At 37.1% G+C, this 10,402-nt stretch overlaps 1 protein-coding gene across 1 annotated transcript; it reads right to left on the reverse strand.

Moving 5' to 3' along the window:
* Positions 1 to 5,937: 5,937 nt before the first annotated feature.
* LOC101538202 (disintegrin and metalloproteinase domain-containing protein 20-like) lies at positions 5,938 to 8,142 on the reverse strand. The gene has a single exon (XM_004614711.2). The coding sequence runs from the start codon at positions 8,140 to 8,142 to the stop codon at positions 5,938 to 5,940; it is 2,205 nt and encodes a 734-aa protein (XP_004614768.2).
* Between the last annotated feature and the right edge of the window lie 2,260 nt (positions 8,143 to 10,402).

Genomic DNA, 10,402 nt, shown 5'->3' on the forward strand with positions numbered 1-10,402 from the left:
GGTATGTTTCAGATAGCGTGAATAAATGTTCAACCACATTTAACTTCTTTCTTTTCTCCTGATAAGTAGGCATTTGCATGTCCCTGGGGTAAAAGGAGAAACCAAAACATTAAAAAAATAAATAGAGTTGGAGGTCTTACATTATTTGACTTGGAGACAGTGGATTCTTTATCAAAGTGGGGGGAGGTAGGTAGCTCAAAGTGCTGAAGGCTATGGCTTTTCTGCAGGAGCCTGGGTATTCTGTTCCCAACACACAGTTCCAGGAGCAACACCTGGAGGAAACTTCAGGACCTCAGAACTGGGAGTAGTTCCCAAGCACAACTGTTAGGCTCAAGAAACAAAACCAAAATAATCTCAGTGATGATTTTGATGGTATAATAGAATATTGCCACTAGACATTTCTTCTCTAGAGTTATGTTTACTTTTGTCATTTTTAGGTTTACTGCTTAAACTTACAGCTGAGTGTTGATTTACTATGCCATGTCAGCATACCAAAGGCTAACAGATTGCAAAAAATACATGAGAAAAATATGCCTGTTTATATCTAAGCAACTAATATAACCAAAATACTGAAAATCTTTTCCCTCTGTAGACATATATTCAGTTATCTCCAACTATTTGATTTGTTAATGCTAATTTAATATATGTCATGTCATTACTTATTATGTTCAGAGAAATGATTTGGATAGCACATTACTATTTAAGTTGGACAACCTGAAAAGTATAAAATATTATGCCAAAGATGTGTCATAATCATTCAGATGTGACTAAGCCATGTCTAAATATTTGTCATTGTGTTTTTCTGTGCACTGCAAGTTCTGTAATGTGTGTTGTAAAAACTAAAACAACCATCAAGCCTAACTGGAGGCTATTGTCTCTTTCAGAAAATTATCTGTTCCTTTTAAGCCGTGGCTAAATTTTCTATCAAATTGCATAAGTGAATAGTATCCTATTGAAATTGAATAATATTTATCTCAGAGGTGTTCAGAAGCTTAAATATTATACCAAAGTACCTAGGAAAATGGGCTAGAGCGATAGCACAGCAGGTAGGGCATTTGCCTTACACGAGGCCGACCCAGGTTCGATTCCTCCACCACTCTCGGAAAGCCTGGCAAGCTACTGAGAATATCTCACCCGCACAGTAGAGCCTGGCAGGCTACCTGTGGAGTATTTGGTATGCCCAAAACAGTAACAAGTCTCACAATGGAGATGTTACTGGTGCCTGCTCGAGCAAATCAATGAGCAACAGGATGACAGTGACAGTGTCAGTGACCTAGAAAATAGCCTAATACATAGGCACAAAGATTTCAAGATTATTTTCCCCCTCAAACATATTTTGCATGATAAGTATGCTCTTATGAAAGTTCTCCACCATTGTTTTGCCTCTGTAATATCATCCACTTTTAACTATTTCATCTACCCCTGTATAAACAAGTACTTTGAAGTTTTTTTGAATGTATAAGTATTTAATAATGACTGGCATATGAACATGCAAGCCTTTAGTGGGTCAAATTGCAATAAGAGCTGAGAAACACCACTTATTGAAGGACCAAAATGCCAATATTTGAGGCAGGAGCATAACAATACATATGAATGTACCTAAAGTAAAATAGGTGAGACTAACAGCACAATTAGCTGGGACTTTTCATAGTGACCCATAATCATTCACTTAGACTTGATTATATTTTATTATTAATTATTTCTCAATTCCTAATGTTTCATTGATGTTGTACTGAACCAAACTATGAAAACCAGGACTACCTACTTTCCTGTCTTTCTCTTTCTGGGATTCCCTATGATTTTAAGTGGTTGCTTTTGCTATTGTCAAAAAGTCTCATACGAACGTTCTCACCATCTATTCTCACTCTTTTTCCATTACCTCTTCTTTATTGATGGAAGTGTTCACTTTGTCTTTGAGGTCACTGATTGGCTGCTTATCCTCATACTTTCTGCTTCTGAGCTTGCTACAATGTTCTCAGTTCCTTGATTTCTACATAAATTTCTTCATTTTTTCCATCAGACTCTTCACATTGATCAATTCTATCTTTGATATTTGGGTTATTTCAGGTAATTAAACATGGGACTATTTTAATTCTAAGGTCTTGTTAGTTTAAAAAAAATCTGATCTCTTTGGAAATCTTCTGGGATATTTGGTTTTTGAGGCAGCTAGCTAGATTTACTTGTTTTTACATGACTTCTGGTGCTGAGTCTAACTGTGAGACTCTGGATATTTACCTCACGGGGGACTCTTTCCTGATAGTGGGGTCCAGTTTGCTCCTACAGTTGGAGGACATGATGGAGACACACTGATGTTTACCTAAATATAGTCTCAGAGTGGGGAACCAGTGTCCTGTGTCTCTAGGGTCATCTATTTCCCAGAACTTTCTCGAAAACACTAGGTAGCCTAATATAAATGGGGATCTTTCTTGTACTCTGCCCTTCTTAGGGGCTCTAGGACAGAAGTCTGTTCATGGTGGGAAAGCATAGCTGTCAGGATGGAGGGGACTTACTGGAATCTTCAGGCTATGGGCTAGGATCTGGGGTCCTAGAAGAATACAGAAGTCCCATGACTGGGAAAGCAATAATTGCTGAGACAAGGAAGCTCACAGATATCTCTTCATGTCAGCTATGCACAGGTTTTGGGGGGTATGAGGAGTATGCCCCATTCCTTTCTTAAATGTTGAGTCTAAACATGAAAGTGATAAGTAAAGATTTATAAATGACTCTCTCTCTCTCTCCCTCTCCCTCTTCCTCTCCCTCTCCCTCTCTCTCTCTCTCTCTCTCTCTCTCTCTCTCTCTCTCTCTCTCTCTCTCCCTCTCCCTCTCCCCCCCTCTCTCTCTCTTTCGTCTTTTTTAGGAGTGGGGCATACATGGATGTCCTTAGAGCCTACTCTCAGACTGGTATATTGGAAGCAATCCCTGGAAGAGCTCTGAAGATTATATAGCAATGGCAATCAAGCTCCTTTTCTTTTCATTAGTATAGATAACCAAAGAAACGTTCACATCAAAATATAGTTTTTAGTTTATGGTGCTGCAGAGATCATGCCTTATAGGTAGGGGCCCCATATTCAAACCCTTAAAGCAAGTATCACATGATTCCCCAGCAAAGATGAGTGCAGAATTGATGGGCCTCAGTACCCCTGGATTGAAGAGTACTGTATCACTTAGGCCAGAGCAATCAATGATCAAGTCTGAATTATCACATCTATTAACCAGTGTGTTTTCTGGGTCTGCAGAGAGCTGTTTTAGAGGTTGTACCATAATCATGTTTAGTCAGATGTGATCACTGGCTCATATCTTCACAAATCAGACAAAAAATATTATTTACTATGCATTTCTAAGTCATTCTAATAGTTTTATACTTGGACACAATTACTCCAGTTATATCTTAATCCTCTCATTGTTTTCTGACAAAGTTTCATTTGCATCACTAGCTTATGCTACCCAAAATTAATCATGCTGACTATTGATAAGAAGAATGCTTACATATTCAAGCAGTTGAATTTAATTAATAATGATCTATGAATTGTTCAATAATAGTAAAGACTTCTGGCATTCAAATTAAGATGTTCTAAAAGACTCTAGAAAAGGGCCAAGTAAATTGAAAAAAAGTTGGGTTCATGTGGGTTTGATTCCTGGCATCACATTGTCTACTGAGCATTGTCAGGGGTGGACCTGGATGACCCTGAGAATTGTCACATATGGTTCTGGCTCCTGAGAACTGTGGAACCCATCACACATCGATTCTTATTCCCTGCGGGGAAAATCATGGAATAAGTTCACTAAAATTTTAAAAGAAAAAAAATGGTTTAGTTTGAAGTATAATACAAACCATAATTTATTTAATGTTTATTATTTTACTTACTATTCTTTTAAATTTTGGTACAGAGGCTTCCAAGAGTATTCAAGGGACACTCCTGCTAAGACCTTTTAAATGTATATTTTCACTATACTGTTTAGAAATGGACAATCAAGTAGGCAATTCACTAATAGGTCCTAGGATGTAGTATATGAATATTTTATCATCTATACATATATTCCACACTATAGTTTTGAAGACATAGAGTTTGAAATATTAAGTAAACATTAAAATATGGAAATCAATTAAGAGAGACATTTTACTAAAGTGAATTTAAGGTTAGGTATATAGGGTAACTACATCAACAATTGCACTGTGCGCAAAGGAGATCACCCTCTAGCTACTACAATTAAGCACATTTGGGAAGAGAAACCAGACCGCATCAGTTCATTCTAAACCAAAATAAGGCAAGTTATCAGAACCCTGTAGGCTACTAGACATTACAATGAAATATGTATTCAGAAGGTCTTGTTTATAAAACTCATGCTTTCATGTCTAAACCTTCCCTATTTTATATTGCAAAATTTTGCATTTTTATCACAACATTCATGTTGACCCTTCAATAATAAGGCATGGACTAGACTTTAATATCATGGGTAAGACTTTCATCTGTTTGGGTTTCTGAGGAAAAGAATCATAATATATATATTCTATATATACTCTTGCTTTATGTAATTCTACTGTGATTGTTGTGTTGCACTGGGTATTTTGACTATAAATTTATTTTGACATGAATTTTAGTGTATTCCCCCCTACACAGTCTGGTTTAGTATTCTACTTGAATATGCCATAAGTTATTTATCCAGTTATTTATTGTTGCTATACATATGTTGGTTTCAAGTTTGATGCTCTTATGATTAGTATTTCTATGAAAATTTAGTATCCTCAATCTAGTAAAAATCTAGGAAACGTTGGCATTTAGCATCTAACTCAAATTACTATTGCATAATATTTATGTGCTCAGAATGGTTTTTCCATAGCTAAGAGCTTAGTTCTTCTCAGACATTTTATGTTTCTGATCAGATTTTATGCTTTTAAGATGTGATTAGAAATTTCTAAGTTTATATTCCTTTAACTACTTTCAACTCTCAGTTCTTGTCCGGAGTGATGTCCAACTATTATTGTTATATTGATCCTTTCTATATCCTAACTAAGATTATGTGCAAGAGATATACATGATAAACTTTCAGTATCAGTATTGCAAACCATCATGTCCAAAAGAAGAGAGAGGAAGAGAGAGAAAGAGAGAGAGTAAGAGAGAGAGTGAGAGAGATTTATTCAGTAACTGTGAGTCATTTTCCTTAAAACTTATGTTGTTCTGGGAGTTTAAAAAATATACTCATCACATTTTACTTGTTTATCTTTCCTTACACATACATAGTAAGACATAATGCAAATTATATATTTATATTCAATAAACAGTATGATTTATAGATAACGATAAATATCACATGTGCAATATTGACAGTTATGTTCAGACTAAAAATAGCTATCTTATTCAAGCTAAGTTCTGTTATGGTGCAACACTAACATAAACAATACATTTTTAAAATCACTTATATTGCTATCTAGCCCTAAGTTCTGACAACTATCAGAAGCTAATAAAGCTGAGTTTCAGTTTTGAGGCTTTCATTTGTGTGTGGCAAATAAAAGGGTAAAAATAATTGAAATTTAAGGAAAAATAAATACCCCACTCTTACATACATTGGCATACACACACATGCATACATACACACAAACACACATCCAAGTGCTTTGCTTAAGTTCAGGAAAGCAGAGGCTAATGCTATAAAAATTAATCTCTATAATGTACTAAAATAATGGTAAGTAGAAATATTCTAGGAATAAAACTGCCTTCTTCATTGCTAGAGGGCTAATATTTATAATAGCAAATGATAATAATTCCAGAGGATTTTCTGCCCAATAATAACGTGGTGCCAGGAGAATAGAATGCATTACACGGAAATTTCCATGAATGATTGGATTTAATTTTAATCAAAACTTTTAGTTTTCTTTCTGATATGCAGTTGGAACATTTTAATCTTCTTCCTTAGGGGAAAGTTGAAAATTTCTCCTGTTCAGTTTTCATTATTCGCTTTTGCTATGATAAAAAGGAGAATCAATATAAATATGAAGAAACGGACTCCTGTCATAAGAAACCAATAATGAAAGAGTCCTGTTGTATATTGATTGTTGCTAGAAAATTTCCTAGGTGCTGGGCCACTATCAATACTACCTCCAAAACCTTCGGCATGGCAATAAGGTGGGCGTCGTTGGGCATTGCAATGGCAGTGATTTCTATTATTGCAAATTCCACTCATATTGCAGGTCAGAGGTGAACAGTATCTTTCGAAGTCTGGCATTGGAACACACTTCTGTTTCAAACAAATATGATTTTCTCCACATTCTGTGCCGTCTTTCACGTCACCAATATCAGGTATGCTCATGCCAACATGGTAGTCCGTACTCCAGCAGCTGTGGCCACTGATATTCGTTGAAATCAAAGTCCTGTGATGTTGCAGAAGAGGGATTTCTCCCACATTCTCACACTGAATCCTTCCACACAGAGAATCCTTGAGCTGGCACTGGGTATAAGTTGTGTCGTTAAAACTACAGTGACCGAAACGATCCCCTTGAATATTCACATCTCTGTAGCACTTGAGAGTTGCGCTCCTGGCCTCGTTGCCAAAAATGCTTCTGCATTGTGCATCACGGTTGTTGCATCTCTTCTCATAACAGTGTCCACCGCCCTTGCATGGCATCCCGTCCTGCACATACACATCCTCTGGACACCGAGAGGTTTTCCCATTGCACCACTCTGGAAGATCACATTCATTTTCTTCTTTTCTACACAATGTACCCGCTGGCAAAATCTTGCAGTCCTTGCAGCAAAGCCCAACAGCACAAAGAGCCCCGTGCTTCAGTGTGCAATTTGCCTCACAGCAAGGATCTTCTGCACATGAATTGACGGAGCCACAATCACACTCTTCTCCTTTTTCAATCACACCATTCCCACAGTGTTTCTCCTTGAAGGTTTTCTCCAAAACTAATGGGTGTTCCAAACAATCTGTGCCCTCAAAGGTCCTTAAATACTGACTGTAACTGCAGTTGCTGAATCTAGTTGCATCAACTTTTGATGGGTGCATTATGCAATACTGTTGCCCACACGCACAATTCTGTCCATCATGACCCATACCCAAATTATGACCCAACTCGTGTGACATTACATTTCCGACCTCAATAATGTCATCGTTCATGAAACTACTAACTCCACAATTATTTAATTTATTACAAACTGTTCCCACATAAGCTAAACCAAAAGTGTCACCATATGATGCCTTGACAAAAAAGTGAGCAATATCATGGGGCAAGCGATCATTAAAATGCAGTCTCTTCCAGGCACAAAAATTTTCCAGGAGGCCTTCCATGGTATCTGTTGCAACAAAATTTTCTTGAGTCCAGATTTCAATTCCCTTCAAAGAGAGATCAATATTTAATTGTTCAAAAATAAATTTGACCACATTGACTATAAGAGATACTTCAAATTGCACTTTTGTGGCATTACTGCTATGGTGAAGATACCGATTCTTATCAACCACTACTCCCAGTTCAAGATACTGCTTGTGGGTCCACCAACCTGTGTTACTCTGAGCTGAAGTGGACAAATCGGCACTGTTTAAAACCTTGAGTTGTTGTTGAATTTCATCATCTGTTAATCCACATTTCTTGGGTTGTAATTCTTTCTCCTCACTGTTGAGCATATAGACCACATGTTCAAATGTGGTTGAATGCATTTGGGGCTCAATTTTATAAATAGTGGTGTCTATCTGTATAATTCCATGAAAGCCCCCGAAACAATTATTTATGGAAACCTGAGATTTGGGGTCCCCTTCCACATAACCGTAATAGTAGCAGTTATCCTGGATGAAAGGATAGTCCTTACGGAGAGCTCCCTGGTCCGTGTAGGTGAACACTGGCATGTGCCTAGCCAACAAATGCTTGATGACCTTCAAACGGACAACGTATCTCTGGCCCCCCAACTTCAGGCTATAAGAGATCCAGTCTGAAGACTTTATATCATTGCCAGAGTCTGTGATCTTCAAGGGAATTATTACTTCTGGGAGATGCTGGCTTTGGGAGTACGCAATCTGGGACCACTTACAACACATCAAAGACACCTGCAGCCAGAGCAGCAGGAACGGGAATCTCACTTGCACCAATGCCTCACTCACAGCAGTTATGGATCCCCATAGAGAGCCATTCGGGAGAGCGATGGAAGGCATGACTGGAAGTATTTTTGTTCTGTGTTCTCACACTCAGCTGGATAGTCGGCAGTACTGACGGAAATATCTGTCCTCTTACAGTTTCACACCACCAAAGAATGGCACTATAAGGATAAAAACACAAAGAAAGACATGCTGGAATGGGGATTACATTTTTGGGTCACACCCGGAAATGCACAGGGATTACTCCTAGCTCTACACTCAGGAATTACTTCTGGTGGTGTTCAGGGGACCATATGGGATGCTGGAAATCGAACCCGGGTCAGCCGCGTGCAAAGCAAACGACCTACCCGCTGTGCTATTGCTCCAGCCCCTTGAATTCGTGTTTAGATGAAGAAGCAAGTCACTAAATAATGCTCTCAAATAATGGTGCCTTAGAGTGAGATTTGCAGTGTGTCTCAGAACGTTCATTAGCCACAGCTTGACAGTCACTGAACTAAGATGCATTAGTTCCGTTATACTGTTCTCTAAGTATATGAGTATGTAAGAAAGTGAATGTCAATGCAAGTGGTGTCCTCTTAAAAGTTCTGCACACCAATCAAATCCACTTACCGATGAAAGTATTGTAAAAATAAAAAGGACTGTTTCAAAATATGTCTCCTGTACCCTGAATTCATTTTTTCTTATCCCATTTAAAACAATGATTTACTGACCCTTGATATCTTTTATCTAGAATATTTCATGACCCTCATAGAATGAACATCCCTTCTGTGAAAAGTAATGAATACTTTCTGTCTATTTCTCTTCCTTACAGGCTACTTATTCCTGCTTAATGCCATTAAATTGGCCTGTCTAGAATGTCTACTCATCAGATGATAACTTTCCATCTCAGAACATTGTGTACAGTATAGGCCAAATATCTACTTTCTATTTTCTTAGATTAATGAAGTGAAGATACCAACCAAAAAACTCAGTTATCTCATTAACCTGTTATTTATCTATTTTTAGTATTGCACAAATGCTTAAATCAAATTTGCAATGACTAAAAAAATAATTCCATGTACATTTCACTAATGTATGAACTATCCCCTAAGGATCTAACCAGCATAGTGGTTTTAGTTATCATTTTTTGTAGTACAGTATTTTTTTTTATCAAAAACCTGTATTCTTCAGCTTTAAATCCCATCTTCATTGATATCTATAAACCATTGACCATGGCCTGTATCTTATAATCTATCAAAGTTTTAAAAAACTAATTAGTAGTGTTAACTGCAAATTCTATTTTTCAACAAACTTACTTCCCAAATATAAATTAGAAAATAACTAATTTTCACAGTATTTCCCCCCTCATTTATTCCCCCTCATTTGACCCTATAGACTGCTCAGTTCAACCACTGATGAAAAGCTGTAAGGTGGTCTGGGAATCCCAGAGGCCTGCAGTGGCTGTACAATGAATTGTTGGCCTGATTAGCCAACAAAAAAGCTGTCCCAGTGCAGTAGATTGTCACTGTCACTGTCATCCCATTGCTCATTGATGTGCTCGAGTGGGCACCAGTAATGTCTCCATTGTGAGACTTGTTGTTACTGTTTTTGGCATATTGAATATGCCATGGGTAGCTTGCCAGGCTCTGCTGTGCAGGTGAGATACTCTCTCGGTAGCTAGTCGGGCTTGTGGAGATGGGCAGAGGAATCGAACCCAGGTCAGCCGCGTGCAAGGCAAATGCCCTATTGCTGTGCTAACTACTTTGAGAACTTCTATATGAAAATGCCAAAACTATTTGTAAAATAAATCACACATTATGATTAAAGAGTATGTACAAAGCTGAAATATATAAATTAAGGTATGATAGTCGATACATTGTCATAAGCTATCATTAAACATTTATGATTCATGATTTCAGTTTTTATCTCCATTGATTTGCAACTTTCTGATTGCCCTAAAATTCCTCAGTATTTCAATAATGATAATTTAAATGGTAAAACCAAGGAATCTACATTTTCCACATATGCAATAAAGTTTTTATAAAGAATGGTGTCTTTATTTTAACAGATAATTGACACGTATGGACATCATGATAAAAATTATAGTCATCGTTATACTAATATCTCTATAGCAGTGGGTGTATTTCAGAAGTACAAAGGGGTAAAAATTTTCATGAAGTATCAAAGTTCAGGTGAATAAAATAAAACATTTCACTAGTACCAAAAGCCCATGAGAAAGAAACAAAATCACTAAATGAAAATTTCAAAGACAGCCTTGCTAAAATTTGGGTGAAATATTAACATTTGAGATTTTCACTATGTAACTATTCATGTATAT

The sequence above is a fragment of the Sorex araneus genome, chromosome 1 (genome assembly GCF_027595985.1).
Source record: "Sorex araneus isolate mSorAra2 chromosome 1, mSorAra2.pri, whole genome shotgun sequence".
In the NCBI taxonomy this organism is placed as follows: domain Eukaryota; kingdom Metazoa; phylum Chordata; class Mammalia; order Eulipotyphla; family Soricidae; genus Sorex; species Sorex araneus.

Excerpts from the sequence above, each read along its gene's own strand:
- LOC101538202 (XM_004614711.2), bottom strand. The coding sequence starts at position 8,142 with ATGCCTTCCATCGCTCTCCCGAATGGCTCTCTATGGGGATCCATAACT.